Source organism: Lissotriton helveticus, chromosome 2_1, assembly GCF_964261635.1.
Source record: "Lissotriton helveticus chromosome 2_1, aLisHel1.1, whole genome shotgun sequence".
NCBI lineage: Eukaryota > Metazoa > Chordata > Amphibia > Caudata > Salamandridae > Lissotriton > Lissotriton helveticus.
In genome coordinates this window covers 400,836,582-400,853,210 of record NC_136059.1, presented here as the reverse complement: position 1 = coordinate 400,853,210, position 16,629 = coordinate 400,836,582, and the positions used below count along the sequence as shown (strand labels likewise).

The 16,629-nt window shown below is 47.8% G+C and overlaps 1 protein-coding gene across 1 annotated transcript in view; it reads left to right on the top strand.

The window, feature by feature from the left end:
- Positions 1–16,629, top strand: part of PAIP1 (poly(A) binding protein interacting protein 1) — a 545,177-nt gene that overhangs the window by 154,259 nt on the left and 374,289 nt on the right. Inside the window, exon 4 of the mRNA XM_078675041.1 lies at positions 9,287–9,399. Coding sequence (XP_078531167.1) covers positions 9,287–9,399 — 113 coding nt within the window. The remainder of the gene's footprint in view (positions 1–9,286; positions 9,400–16,629) is intronic.

The window sequence follows — 16,629 nt, the reverse complement described above, 5'->3', positions numbered from 1 at the left end:
GTGTCTGGCTCGGCGCCTCAAATCCCTTCATCGGCAATGAAAACGTCGACGAGAAGACCATCGACGGTGGGCTGGCATCAAGAGAACACCAGTCGTAGTATAAGAAAGCAGGTACGCCGAATCCTCCGCCGTCGTCAACCCAGCGACAATCGGCCTCGAGGAGTCGCTATCCATTGGTGCAGGCTCGCCTACCGCCGATAGTCAGATCTCCGTTGTCGCCGTCGATTCGATGTTTGACGTTGAGACAGGATCCGCCGTCACAGGGTCACCATTGATCGGCGTCGAAGCAAACATCTGTCGACATCAACAAGACGACGGTCGACATCGAGACAGGCTCCACCGTCGCAGGGTCAACGGCGATCGGCGTCGAAGCAAACTTCTCAGTCGAAATCAACCAGACGACGGTCGACGGTCGACGTCGAGACACGCCTCGTCAACTGAGGCTAGACACTCATTGCCTCTGTCGTCGTCCAGGCGGCATTCGATGTCTCCGGCGAGGTATTCAACGTTAAGACTAAAAGTGAAATATACCAACCGTTGTTCGGCGTCGAGACGGTGGTCTCCGTTGGCGACGAAGTGTCCCGCTCTCCACTCCACTGACTTCTAGAAGACAGTCAGCGTCGAGGAAAAGATCGATGTCGAGAAGGATTTCTCAGCTTACCCGCTCATCGTTGAGGTCTCCTGCACACTCAGCGTAGAAGGCGAGGTCTGTGGGCTCCAGACATTCGAAGCACACAGAGATCGACGTTGAGGAGACGACCAGGCTCTGGGAACTCACCAGTGATGGTGACACAGAGCAGGTCGTCGTCGAGACACTCCCTATCAATGTCACATCGCTCATCAAGACGCTGATCACGCTCCAGAGGCCGCAGAGATTCCTCTCCCTCCATTCGGAGCTCACCCCAGACGGTTGCGTCATCACACAGTGCTTCTGTACAATCACAGGAGCCTACAAAATCACCGCAAAGAGGTTTTCCAAGGAGACAGCGATCTCCTTCCATCCATCTCTCTCCCAGATGGCTACAACCTCTCCATCATTGCAGACAGGGCCCACAGGTCACGCTCAACGACATAGGGACTACCCCAGTCCGCTGCACAGATCACCATGCAGCTTCTTGTGCAGGAAGTGTACAGTTCACCCACCACTCGGGCCAAAGAACACAGAGGCAGATCCCCTGAACGCAGGTCATCTCAGGGACATTACAAGAGGGGGCGTACACCGTCTTGGTCTTCCTCTTTGACACATTCACCCAAAAGGGATTACTCACCTACCTTGATGGATAGTCCTCCCTCCAGAGTGTCGCCTATTGATGATGTGAACACTTTTCATGATGTTCTCACCAGAGGAGCTCAGAAGCTGGGCATCACCATGTCGGCTCCTCAGACAACCACGTCCATCATTTTTTAGACTCCATCAAAGGTCTGGGGCTAGGCCATTGCTCCCTTTGGTCCCTGGTATCATCGAGCCGGTAATGGATCTCTTCCTCGCTCCATCATCGGCTAAAGCAGCTCCAGCTCGAATCCTTAAAAGATATAAGCCAGCTGCATCGGATCCTCTTTTCCTTGGATCTGATCCAACTCCGGGCTCTGTCATTATTATTGCAGCGAAAAAGATGCATGCAGTTACATCTTCCTCCTCTGCTCCTCAGGATAAATTGAGTAGAGCACAAGATTCTTGGCGACGGAAGGCCTGTGGCTCTGCAGCGTCTTTTCTACAAGTGTCCAACGCTGTGGTTCTGCTGGGTCGGTATGACAGGTCACTATGGGACTCACTGGAGCGCTACAAGGTCAAGCTCCCAAAGGAGGATCAACAGGACTTCTCTGAAATCCTTCAGGAAGGTGCGCTGGTGGCAAACCAGGTAATCCGTACTGCAGCAGATGGTGCGTCCCTGGCAGCTCACTCTTATGCACATGGCATATGTGCACGACGATCTTCCTGGCTGCGCCTCACAGCGTTAAAACCGGAGGCGCAGCAGCGCATCCTGAATCTCCCTTTTTCTGGCACTTCACTGTTTGGTGCACACACAGACGAAGAAATGGCAAGGATGAAGGCCGAGTTGGACACCTTTAAGGCTGTGGGCCTAGAGAAAAAAAAAGGAATTTAGGAAGAGATACAGGCCCTACAATCGGAAAAACTACCAACAGAACGTTCACACCTCTCAATGGTAGCAAAACATACAGGGCAAATCTCAGTACCAAGGCCGCCGTTCCTCGAGAGGAAGAGGAGGACTTCAACAGCAGTCCTCCTCTGCAACAAAAACTCCTGGCACAGTGGGAGGAAGTATCTCAAGTTACATTCAAGAGTGGCGCAACATAACCCAAGATCAGTGGGTGCTAAATATACAAAAAAATGGGTGCTCAGTATGCTTTTGTGCGTCCCAAAGAGACATTCTTCCGGTGAAATCTCGTCATTACATATAGGCCTCCTGCGTCAGGAAGTGTCGACCATTGTTATCGAGTTGGCTCTAATAAAAAAGCGTGGTATTTCCACGAACTCAGACTGCTTAAACAATCGTGCAAGCAGTCCGAAAGGAAATGGAGGAAGGACTTTTCTGAGGCCAGTAAGTGCAATTATAGAGCAGCACTTAGGCTCTTTAAAAGTAAAATAAAAGCTGCTCAAACCAGCTACTATCATGAAAAAATCGCCTCTGCATCCAACTCCCCTAAGGAAATTTTTTAATTTTTTAAATCCCTGATCACTCCTCCCGGTCCTCTTAGTGAACTGGTGAACGCCCAAAAACGTTGTTATGAAATAGCATATTTTTTTGCCGCGAAGGTTTTCAACATCTACTCGCTGTGTCAACAAATTGATCTAGATGCTCAACTACCTCCACCTTCTCAACAAGCTAGGTTGGAGGAATTCGCACCGCTTACTCTACCTAACCTGGAGAAACTTTTGGCGTATCTTAAGTCAGGATCTCCGGCCGACTCTGCGCCTCCTCCCATTCTTAATTTGGTCTCAGAGATTGTTTCTCCAGTTATTCAGGATGTAATAAATTATTCCCTTGTAACCGGATTGGTCCTGCCTTTATGGAAACAAGCAAGAATTAAAGCTCTGCTGAAAAAACCCAATTTAGACCCGGAGGACTGGGCTAACTATCGCCCCATTTCTTTATTACCAGGTATTAGCAAATTGTTCGAAAAACATGTTAACTCCATATTACCAGCTTTTGTGGAGAAAAACAAAGGCCTACACCCTACTCAGACTGGCTTTAGAAGCAATGAGGGTTCGGAGACCGCCCTTCTTGCTGTGGTTGAAGAAGCCAGAACAATTGTGGACACTTGAGGTTGCGCTGCCATTATTTTGTTAGACCTCAGCGCAGCCTTCGACACGGTAAACCATCTAATCATGATTCAAAGATTGAGGGAGGTGGGTGTAGCGAGGACTGCCCTTAAGTGGCTGCAGTCCTTTCTCTCTGATAGATTTTTCTCAGTGTTTGAAGAGGATGTTGTCTCGAAACAGATCCCTCTGCAGTATGGCGTCCCCCAGGGATCTTCATTAAGCCCTACCATGTTTAACATATACATGAGGTCCCTTGCGGACGTTGTGCTCCCCTGGGGGTTCCAGTTGGTCACCTTCGCTGATGACACCCAGTTAGTGGTGTCCCTCCGCCGACATGATAATAGTGACATGAACCTAACCTCTTGTCTGGTCAAAGTATCCGAGTGGATGGATTTGTCTTTTCTTAGACTTAATGGTTCCAAGACGGAAATCATGATACTAGGACATGCGGCCCCTATGATTTATACCCCTTGTGGCCTAGCTGTCTTGGCCCTCCTCCCCCACCAAAGAAACAAATCAAGAGTCTGGGCGTATGGTTGGACCCTAATCTTAGCTTCTCAGTACAATCACGTAAAGTTGTTGCAACCTGTTATGGTCTGCTCAGATTGATATGGAAGATTTTGCCTCTCCTTCCTTTTGAAGCTAGACATTTGTTGGTTCAAGCCCTTATCTTATAACGGCTAGATTACGCCAACGCTGTATATCTGGGTGCACCTCAGGGAACTATTAAGATTCTATAGACTGTCCAGAATTGTGCGGCACAACTTCTAATGAATGTCCCAAAGCGGAATTCTGCTAAATCAGCACTTAGTCAGTTGCACTGGTTACCAGTGCAGCAAAGAATATGGTTTAAGGCCATGTGCACTGTTCATGAGTCCATTACCGGCAACGGTCCCCCTCTGATTCAGCCTATGCTACAATTATATCATGTTACCCGGATACTTAGATCCAACAATAAAAAACTTCTGACAGTCCCTAGGACTAAACGGGCACGGATGGGTGGACGACGTTTCTCTCTTCATGCAGCAAAATTTTGGAACCAGCTCCCTGACCGTAATCGTCTTGAACCTAACAATCTCCGTTTCAGGAAATAGCTGAAAACCTTTCTTTTTCCATGATTAGTGAAGAATGATTAGGTGTCATAAAATGTGCTGGGATGCCCTAGGGTATTCCTGCGCTATATAAGTGCGTATTCAGTCATTCATTCCTTCTCGAAAAGCGAGCAATGGAAGAGGTCCCTCCTGCCCAGAGAGGAAAGGGAGTGTACTCACGATACTTCCTTGTTTGGAAAAAGATCAACTGAACAAGTCCATACCAATTTTGGATCTACGTTCTCTGAACAAGTCAGTCAAAAAGGAAAGGTTTTGAATGTTGACACTCCACCAAATATTCCTACATCGAAAGAAAGGCGATTGGATGTGTTCGGTGGACCTTCAAGATGCGTACTTTCACATCCCAATCACAACACGACATCACAAGTACTTGCGATTCATGGTGGGAACAAAACATTACCCGTTCAAAGTCTTACCCTTCGGCCTAAAATTAGCTCCGAGGGTATTCACCAAATGCATTGCAGTTGTAGCGGCAGCATTACATCGCCAAGGCCTGTTTGTATATCCATACCTGGACGACTGGCTGTTGAAGGGATCATCTCCTCAAATGGTGCAGAAACACCTTCGCATCTGCCTAGATCTCCTTCAGCACATAGGCCTGCATGTCAACCTGGACAAGTCGATCCTTCAACCGACTCAATCACTCCACTATCTGGGCGCCAACCTCTACTCCGTCCAAGGAAAGGTTTTTTTCTTCGGAGGAGAGATTGTCATCAATGAAAGACAAAGGCAACATCATCCTTCAGGCTCATCAGCCATCAGTAAGACAGGTGGCTTCTCTGCTGGGGTCGATGGCATTTTTCTCATACCCAACGTCAGATTGAGGATGAGACCGTTACAGCAAGATCTCGATAACAAATGGGATCAGTCCTCGAGAGAGTGGAACGACCGGATTATACTCTCTCCTGCAGCAAAGAAGTCCATTCTTTGGTGGCTGCAACCACAGAACCTTCTAGGGGGAGTCCCTTTTCACCAACCTCGGCCAGAGCAATCACTGATAATGGATGTGTCACTTAAGGGCTGGGGAGCGCATATAGGTCATCTGCAAACTCAGCACAGATGGACCAACAGAGAACAGACGTATCACATCAATATGCTGGAGCTGCGGGCGATTCATTTAGCCCTCAAGGCTTTTCAGCTGTCAATTCAGTCTGAATCGATCCTAGTACAAACTGACAATACAACCACCATGTATTAATTGAACAAACAAGGTGGAACACGCTCTCGCCCTCTGTCTCCCGAGTCCCAGGAAATCTGGCACTGTCTGCTAGCCAGGAACCTATCGATCACGGCAGTCCATCTCCCTGGAGAGCAGAACGTGTGAGCAGACGCCCTCAGTCGTCACTTCCAAGAGCAAGAAGACTGTGTGCTCAACGACGAAGTGGTGGCAGACATCTTTCATCAATGGGGTCATTCTTTCATCGACCTCTTTGCAGACGATCAAAACAGAAAATGCTGCGCCTTCGCATCCAGGTTTTACCCACCAGGAACAAGGAAGAATGCTCTTTTGATAGATTGGTCAGGGGCGTTTGCATACACCTTTCCACCCCTCCCTCTCATTCCGAAGGTCGTGGACAAAGTTCTGCGTTCCAGAATGAAGATGATACTCATAGCACCGGACTTGCCTCGCCAATTGGTGTATCAGGACCTGTTGCAACTCTTGGTTCGCCCGCATCGGAGACTTCCGTGCAGGCCGGACCTTCTCACCAAAATGGGAGGGAAGATTCTGCACCCCAGCCTTCCCTTGCTCAGCTTGACAGCAAGGCTCCTGAAGTCCTGCAGTACGGACATTTGAACCTCCCTCAGGACTGCATGGACATTTTAAGGGAGTCCGAGACCTTCCACAAGAACCTTGTACTCTCTTAAGTGGAAAAGGTTTTACTTGTGGTGTATTTGTAATAGTTGGAGTCCAATTAAAGGGCAAGAGGAGGTAATCTTGCAGTATTTGCTCTACTTGGTCTAATCTGGTTTGAAATATTCTTCCATTAAAGTGCATTTGGTGGCTATCACAGCATATCGTAAATCACCTAGCCAGCCTTCTTTCTTTCAGCTTTAGGTGTTCAAGGACTTTGCTGCAGGGGTTGAAAAAGTTTTCCTTCTCCTCCTTGGGAGTTGAATCTAGTCTTGTCTAAATTGATGGGACCTCCATTTGAACCCATTCATAAGGCTACATTACAACACCTTTCTTGGAAAGTAGCCTTTCTAGTAGCAATTACATCAGCACGCAGAGTGAGTGAAATACAGGCACTCTGTTCTAAAGAACCCTATACGGTTTTCCACCATAATGGGGTGGTTATGCAAACTCACCCTTCCTTCCTACCCAAGGTGGTGGCTGAGTTCCATGTTAATCAGATGATTTCTCTACCCTCTTTCTTTCCCAATCCTACCACACCAGTGGAAAGGTCTCTTCATTCGCTAGACCTCAAGAGGGTTCTCAAATTCTATTTCGATGCAACAAAATCCATTAGAAAAGCTGAGCAACTGTTTGTAAACTATGGCTCCATTAGAACAGGCTTCCCAGCTTCTAAAAGATCCATTTCAAGATGGATAGTATCTTGTATAAAGTTGGCCTACCAAGTAGCAAATAAGCCTCTGTTTGCCTCCCCTAAAGCACATTCTACTAGGGGCAAGGCTGCTACTGTTGCATTTCTGCACAAAGTACAGCTGGCTGAGATTTGCAAGGCTGCAACTTGGAAGCCGGTACATACGTTTACCAGACATTACTGTCTGGAGTCGGACTCCAGGGAAGATACGTAAGTGGGACAGGCCTCCTTGAGGAATCTGTTTCAGTGCTAACCTACTGGAGTCAGTTTAGGTCTAATGGCTGTTATGTATCTTGATGGTACTCTGTTTACTTGCCCGCAGGATCGGGGATGGGCTTGCTATTCTAATCATGTGCTTATGACCATTGATGAGGATCACCTGGAAGAGAAGGATAAGTTACTTACCTGTAATCCTAGTTCTCTTACAGGGGTATCCTCATCAAAGTCATAAGCAACGCACCCACCTCCCCGGGCAAGTGAACATGATACATTCATCTCTTTGTAAAATGGTCTGCGGATATCCGCAATGAACTGACCTAACCGTCACCCCTGAGGCATGATGGGAAGCTAGGGGTCATGGCTGCCTCAGAGGCACGGTGCTAGTTTATCTGAGTGTTTGTGGGTTAGCTTTTCAGCTTTCTACACTAATGTTTCTACAATGCAGCCTATGTGCTAGCAATGTTTTCTCATTATTCCTCGCAGGATTGTGTTTTCTGCTGTATATTCAAGCAGTTTTCAAAGGCTTCTTTTCTCCCTGCTTTATTGGAATATGTTTATGTACATGAGAATTCCTGTCAACATTGCTCATATGTATATAGTTTTGTGACGTTTCCAGGGTCCCACACATAGGCGAGAATATTCATGTGCTTATGACTTTGATGAGGATACCCCTGGAAGAGAACTAGGATTACAGGTAAGTAACTTATCCTTATCTGTACCTCTTCGCACCCCTGGATAGGCAAGTCCCATTACCTCTGCCCATCCTTACACCCTAATAATATTTTTAAATACCATGAAAAGTATGTTAAGTACAAATACATAGTTGCATGGTAAAGTCCTGCATGGTAAAGATACAAATACTTACCTGCATGGTATTTAACTGAGAGATAAAGGCTGTTTCCCCTCAGAAAGAACACAAATGTTTTAGGAGCACGGTGGTTGATTTATGCCCATTTGTATGTTTGGCTGGCTCCTTCTTCTCTTTAACAGTTTGCACCCTCCCTGCCCAACCCCATACTATACTTGAGGTCCCACGTATGACAGCGCGTGTGCTGTCGCTTGCAAGACATTTAGTTTATTTAGGGACTTAGAGCCCGCCCATTGCTTACCAGATGGCTTCATCACTCTTTTTCGTTCTTCTCTTTGGTCAGGAAGTGCAGACTTCACTTCCTCCTTGCGTTTGTCCCTCCCTTGTAGCACACTTCCTCCTTGCGTTTGTCCCTCCCTTGTAGCATGACCCAAGTGCTGCTTCCCTTGCCAAGTGTGCTTCCACTGCTCATTGCCTTCTGTGATGCTTTTTCCCCCTTTTAATTGCACCTCCTTCTTCCTTTCCCCTCCCACATTGTTGTTTACCCTATCCCCCACCCCCCTGCACTGTTACTTGTTCGGTCCACCCTACCTTTTGTTGCTTGCCCATGTACCCCACCCCCTCCCTCTTTGTTGCTTGCCCCCTACTGTCCCGCCAGAAAAAAAAGCTCCAAAAAGTCACGCAAGTAGGCGTCAAGACACAATAAAGATTCAAATGGCAGTGCGCTCCCTACTATGCATGGCCTTTTTATTTCTGTCTTTATGCTGGGCCAAAACTGCCAACTTCAGCGCTGACATACGATAAGTAAAAGAAATCTAAGACCGAGAATATTCCCTTACAAAGAAAACAGATCTCTGCTACTCCTAGTTGGTGTTGGCTGCATCATATCTTTTTTTTTTTACTTTAAACCATGGTGCTCGACAGCCGAGCTGCTGTATAACATGGCTAGAAGAAATTGACCAAGCCATTCACTCTCCGATAGGCTTGAATTATTGGCTCTGCCAATGCTTGTTTATCATTTGAATGTGCTGTCAAACTTAACACCATGCAGGTCTTACTGTGCAAATGTAGAGGTGGCCCGAACAAAATACATGTAACAAACCATGATGGAATGACTGATCAAAACGTAAGAATAATCTAGAATAGCGAGACGAGTGTCTGCGATTTCAGACCACACTAGCAGTGGATTCAACGCTGTAAAAAATGCAATAACCTATCATCCTGTGTTAACACCAAGATTTATTTGTTTCACTTTTTTTCTGGAAAACTAACTAATTTAACATCTTTGATTTGTTTCTCTCCTCACTTAATGTCTTAAAAGGCAACAGCTCTTCCAAATTTCTCCTACATGGGAGCCCGTTTGTGCAACTATTTGTCTCATCATCTAACCATCAATCCATCCACTGGAAACTTCAGACAGTTATTGCTAAAGAGGTGAGCTAAGCTCAATGCCTGTGAAATGTATGACCTTTTTGGTTGCAATTGAAGTACATTTTTCTTGTTGCATTGTAGAAAATGTTTAAAAGCTGTGTTTTGTTACATGTATAGCATTCCAGAAATTCTTTATTTTTTTTCTTGAATATTTATTTTGTAGTCTCATAAACAAGAAAATACACTTCTATTACCAGTCAACCCCATCCACTTTTCGCCCATCTATGTCCTTTCTTTTTTCCGTAGGCAAAAAGTAATTTGAGAACATCGGTCATGCCCTCAGAGAATTCTCCTCCACGTTCTTTACATTGTACCTATTCTCGGTCGCTAGACTGGTATTCAAATACTCTTAAACTATATATTTTGCATTCATAAAATACTTCCTCTTTTCACTTTAAAGAATACTTCTCTAAAAGTACTGTGGAAAAACCAAAGATTGCGGACCCATAAGATAGATTGCTGCTCTTTTATATGTTTTTGCTATTGTCGAGATTGCCAGTAACGCATGAATAGATAAACGCCACTAACCTTCTTCTTGTGACTGGCAGAGACGATGACTGAAGATATGCCTCCCAATTCCTCCTAGCACAACCCCCAACAGCAGAAGACAATCCTTCTGTGTGGATTTGTACCCAGGGGAAAAGGGAAGTGGATAAAATAATAAACTAGCTTTAGGGTCTGTGTTTCCCTCAAGGTCTGGTCGAAAGGACTGCTCGGTACCAGGAAGGATGTCCACACTGCATTAGGGGATGACAAAGCAGAAGATATAACACCTATCTCCTTCTTCTCTAAGACTCAAATCAAATGTTCTTTTCTCCCTACTCACCAGACTTTTCTTACAGCCAGAAAAAGAACTGTGCACTCGTAGGATCAAAACAAAAAAAATAACAAAAAGGTAGTGCAGTACCACTCATGGGTTCCTTTTCAGGCAAGGACACCTAAAAAAATACATAGTCTGTAAATGGCCGCAGGAACACTTGTATTTCTACAGTCACAATAGAAAGTAACTACGCCAGGTAGTAATTCCCTCCAAAGAAATGAGAGCGTTGTTTAAATTCACAGCGCACGTTCTAAGAACTGTCCATCCAGTAATTAGGAGCAGTGATGCCTTGCAAGTGAAATTGTAGCAATAGTGTTGGAGGAATATGTGGTGATCAAATTCTTATTCATCAAAGCAACCACCGGTTGTAAAAACAAGCAAGGCCACTGAAAAGAATTGTAAAGAATGCGTCTAATTTCCCAGACGCGTTCTCAGTCAATGTCTTTTCTCGCTCGCACATGCAAGTTAAACGCGGAACTGCGCGTTTAAAAGCACCGCGGCTTTTCTTTTCTAAATACACGTTTTCTGACACAAGCGGAGGAGGCGAGCCCGCTCTCTATCCGCAAAAGTACCTGATGGACTAATCCCAGGAGAGATCCCAAAGTATCCAGAAACATCGATAAAACGATCAGACTACGGCTCCAAAATCTTCAAGCTGAATTCCGACGGGGAACACCATCCGCCTTTCCGATAGTAACAGGTTGATTGACAAGCACCTTTCCATTGAGAAGGAGGTGCTTTTGTAAGATATGCCCAGAGTCTCTACGTATCTTGCCCCTTGGCATGCTGGTAGCTGTAGTCTTTCTGCTGCTCTCCATCGTACCATGACGGTATGGCAAACAGCGGAGTCTGTAAAGATAGTACGGTTTCCGCTCCCTTGTACACGATATCGCTACAGCTATGATAAGTACAGGAAACGTTTGGATGGAAATATCGGTCTCCAAGCAGCCTTCTCGTGTCAGTTTTTATTGTTACATTATTTTACACATATATATTGAATTAGTGTGCCACTGCAGCGCTAATGGAGTCTTTTATATTCTACCACATGTTTCATGTATTAAACCAAAGTCCTGTGTCTGATCTACACAGGATCAGACACAGGTATCAGTTAATTTGAGATCATGTGCGTGTAATATTGTTGATATTGCTGTGTTATAAAGTCTGTTGTGTGTGGCTCAACGTTTTGCCAACTTGTGTATGTACTATCTTGGTTAGTTGGCTTGGGCATTACCTGGCGGTTTGGTTATGTGAACGCATTACCTGGAGGTAAATGATGTCAGCAATCTCCGATAGCCATCATCTGGCATGCATTAGCTATGTTGAATGAATATTACAAATTTTGTTTAAAGTGCTATTTTTGTTCATGTGGTCACGCTACTGTGTTCCCACTCTACACACAGCCTCCATGGGGTTCCTGGGTACTTGCCTTGGGTGGTTCCTTAAGTCCCTGTCTCCTCTGGGTCTTCTAGTCCAAGTCCCATTCTCTTTTGCAGTTCACATTCCACTTTCTTAAGTATATGGTTTGGTCTCCCTGGAGACTAGTGTATTTTGTGCTACTTACCTTATTGCCTTTGAAGTGTTCTTGTGTTCGAGGCATGTGGGCTGCTAAATTCATATCTAGTGCATAGATCGCCGCCTAGTGTTGGGTCCGGATGATTGCACATTGTTGTCCTGGAAGAGTCTTCGAAGTATCACGAGATAGGTGGCTCCTCCCCTGGACTACAGTGCGCATGGGCATCGGCTCCATCCCCAGATTGTTTTTTCCGCCATTGGGTTCGGATTTGGTTCTCGACGTCTCCGTGTCGGAACCGATAAACTTTGTTCTTAAGGCCAAAAGGCCTTAGTTACCAGCGTCGGTATTGTTTGCGCACGGTCTCGAGCGTCGTCCGACTCTCTGAGCCGGAAATCTACGGAGTCTAGTTACTCTTCGCACTTCGAGGCCCTCTCGTCGCAGCAAGACCCGACGACCTTAACATGGAGCGGAGCCCGTATAAGTTCTGCCCCGTCTGTGGATATATGGATCCGGTCTGTAATAAATGCCTGTCACCGGACCACAACGAAGACGACTGCATGGCCTGGTCAAAATTCAGGTCAAAGAAGCCGCTCAAGCATCGGCGCGCGGCGCGCCTCGAGGCCCAGCGAGCGACACCGGCACCCGACAACATATTCGACGACCCTGCGGAGGAAGGCGGTAGCCATCACCTCCAAATTTCACCACCGTCGACGGAGGTCCAGTCCGATCCCGAGGAACAGGTCGAAGGACAGGACCAGGACATTGAATACGTCGAGGAGGTAGGGGACGACGAAGAAGTTTTTGGGGCCGCGGAAGATAGCTCAGAGGAAGAGCTATGCCCCGACGTCTATATTACACAGGCTCAGGTCACGGGATCGCCACTCGGCCTTACCCACGACCCTGCACCGCTATCCCCGGCCCCGCATTCTAGCCCGGCCACGGACACTCAAGCGGAGCCGCCATCCAACGTATCGAAACCGAAACCTTCGGTTTCTACAACACCCAAGATGGCCGACGTCCAGGCAAAATCGAAACCGAAACCAGCGGATTCGACAACACCTAAAATGGCCGACGTCCAGGGGAAAACGAAACTGAAACTAACAGACTCGACAACATCTAAGATGGCCGACGTCCCACAAAAAATATCAAAGCCTGCTCCTTCATCGACTCCGTCCACCTCCGGTCCACAGAAGTCGAAGAAGGTTATCGAGCCAACAGCGCCGCAGAAGGTGCACAAGGACTCATCCTCCAAGAAGGCCGTCCGTCAAGAGTCGGCCTCTGTTGCTCCGGCACGGACGTCGAAGTCTGTTCACACGCCTTCAGACGCCCCTACGGCGCCGTCAACTAAACGCCCCGTCGAACAAAAATCGACTACAGGCCACGATCCGAAGGCCGCAGCCACTACGCATCGGCACAAAGATGTCGGAAATGCAGCATCGGCATCGGCGCCAAAGCCTACAACGGAGCCGCGCCACGTTGCAGCTGAAGAATCGTCGACGCAAATACCGTCGACACCGAGGGACTCCGACGCCACCGGACACCGGACGTCGGCTTCGACACCCTCCGCCTCCTTCACTAAACAAGTCACCGACTCCCTGAAAAGGATTCGAGAAAAGACTTTGTCGGCGACGGCTCCCACGCCATCGGCTCCGAAAGAGGTTGACACTCCTCAAAAGTCATCAACCAAGCTTATTTACACTCTTCCACCAAAGGTGCAACCAAAGGCATTTGCACCTAAATCGGTGCCAAAGACTTCGGCTCCTTCGACGCATCAAGCCTCTGAACAAGACTCTGAGCATTACATCAATGCCCAAACAGGGAAACTGACCCTTTACAAAAGGAAGATCACTTCCCAACCACTGGAATCCTATGTTATTCCACTGAAGAAAAAGAGGCCAGCACAGGACATTCCTACCCTTATTGAGCCTATCCTACCACCACCCAGAAGAAGTCCATCACCTTCCCCAAACCAATCAGGGGGAGAGGATGATGAGGAAGACGACCAATACAATTTCCCAGTGGACAATGACCCTGATGTTCAGCAGGACACATATGACGACACTGGGGACCAAGGTGGCCAGCAGGTGGTACAAGATCCACAAGGTTTTGGGCCACGTACATCTCCAACGGAGGATTCTGCAGCATTTAATGCTTTAATCGAACGGGCAGCGGCAAATCATAATGTGGACATGCATGCTGACCCGGTGGAGGAAGATTTCCTGTTTGACACTTTCTCTGTCTCAGAAAGAACAGTTAAAATTCTTCCTATGCTCAAAGGTGTCCTTAAACATGCCCCAGAGATCTTTAGGGAACCAACCAGGGCAAGAGTGGTGAACCCACGTATCGAGAAAAAATACAGGCCAGCACCTGGAGATCCTGCATATATTCGAGGACAGTTGCTTCTAGACTCGTTGGTGGTCGCCAATGCCCACAAAAGGGCAAACTCCCAAACTACGGGTGAAGCTCCTCCCCCTGACAAGGAGTCGAAAGTGCTTGAGGCATCTGGCAAAAGGGTGGCTGCGCAGGCTGCCAATGTATGGCGTATAGCGAACACTCAGGCACTGTTGGCGCGTTACGATAGGGCGCATTACGACACCCTAGAACAGCTCCTTCAACATCTACCTGATGAGTATAAAGAAGCAGCAGAAATGCTCATACAAGAGGGAAAGCTTATATCAAACGCTGCAATAAAATGTGCACTTGATGTGGCTGACACAGCGGCTAGGGGAATTAACACTAGCGTCATGCTGAGGCGACAAGCTTGGCTTCGTATATCTGGATTTAAGCCTGACATCCAAACTACTATCCTCAACCAGCCCGTCAATCCTGACAGACTGTTTGGCCCAGATGTAGACACCACACTTGAAAAGATTAAGAAAGACAACGAGACTGCTAAGTCCATGGGGGCACTTCAGTCACAACAGTTCAGGGGCGGCACTTTTCGTCGCTCAGGAGCACGTGGTGTTACCAGAGGACACTTGGGTCAACAATCACAATTTTCAAAGGGAACTGCACAATCCTCCTATCCCAAGCAGGGTAGAGGAGGATACAGAGGTAACAGTGCCAAGGGCAGGGGCAGAGGAAACAACAACTCACGTTCCTCTGCCTCCAATAAACAGTGACTCTCTGTCACTGCCCCCCGACCATCCAACACCTGTCGGGGGGAGACTCCAGCAGTTCCTGCCAGTCTGGACATCCATCACTACAGACAGGTGGGTGCGAAAACTTATCCAATACGGTTACTGTTTGGAGTTAACGTCCACTCCTCCCAACATTCCCCCAAGGCACCGTCCTATGTCGGCAGAGCACTTGCACTTATTGCAGCAGGAAGTCTTGGTGATGCTGCAAAAAGGTGCAATCGAGCTCGTACCAGTGGAAGAGGAAGGCACAGGAGTCTATTCCCTGTACTTCCTCATCCCAAAAAAGGACGGATCCCTCAGACCTATTCTGGATCTACGCCCCCTCAACATGTACATACTGTCAGAACATTTTCACATGCTGACACTGCAACAAATTCTACCCCTGCTGAATCAAGGGGACTTCCTAGCAACCTTAGACCTCAAGGATGCTTATTTCCACATCCCACTCCACCCATCCCACAGACGGTACCTCCGGTTCACCATTCAAAACAGGCACTATCAGTTCAAAGTCCTACCCTTCGGGGTAACTACTGCCCCAGAGTGTTTACAAAGTGTCTGGCGACAGTGGCGGCGCACCTCAGAAGGCAGAACATACACGTCTACCCGTACCTAGACGACTGGCTTGTTCAAGCAAAGTCGGAACAACAGTGCGCCGCGGACATGTCCCACACTATTCAACTCCTGCACAGTCTGGGGTTCTCGCTCAACTACCCAAAGTCGCACCTTCAACCAGCCCCTGTGCGGCAGTATCTGGGCGCGACAATAAACACCCTGACTGCTATGGCTCAGCCAAACCCAGCCAGGATCAACAGCATTCAGTCACTGATCCAAAGGTTCAGACCGCAACACTCCCTGCCAGCGAGAGTGTTCATGCAGTTGATAGGCATGATGGCCTCCTGCATTTTCATAGTCCCGCACGCGAGGTTGCACATGCGTCCTCTCCAAGAATGCTTGGCGAATCAGTGGACACAGGCTCAGGGACAACTGACGGACCTAGTGTTGGTGACCGGTCGGGCATACAACTCTCTGCATTGGTGGAATCCACACAACCTTTGCAAGGGACGACCGTTCCAAGAGCCTGTGCCACAGATTATCCTGACAACGGACGCATCTCTCCAAGGGTGGGGAGCTCATGTGCTCCACTACACGGTGCAGGGACTGTGGTCCACACAACAACAGAAGTTGCACATCAACTACCTGGAATTGATGGCAATCTTCATGGCGCTAAAGTCCTTCAAGGTACATTTGTGCAACAAAGTCGTGTCGATCCGGACGGACAACATGACAGCCATGTACTACATCCAAAAACAGGGAGGTACTCACTCACCACAGCTGTCTCATCTGGCTCAGAGCATGTGGAAGTGGGCCATTCAGAGGAACATTTTCCTCATGGCGGAACACCTCCCCGGCAAGGACAATCAGATGGCGGATCTGCTCAGCAGGTACAGCCATCAAATGCACGAGTGGGAGATACATCCATCAGTGCTCCACCCGTACTTCCAGCAGTGGGGTCTTCCAGAGATAGACCTGTTTGCCACAAGGGAAAACGCAAAATGCCAAAGCTTTGCCGCCAGGTTCCCTCACCCGGAATCGCAGGGGAATGCGATATGGATGAACTGGTCAGGCAAATTTGCGTACGCTTTTCCCCCAGCGCCTCTCATTCCGCTGGTGGCAAAAAAGCTAAAGCAACACTCGATGACTCTCATCCTGGTTGCTCCAACATGGGCACGCCAACCATGGTACACCACGTTTCTGGAACT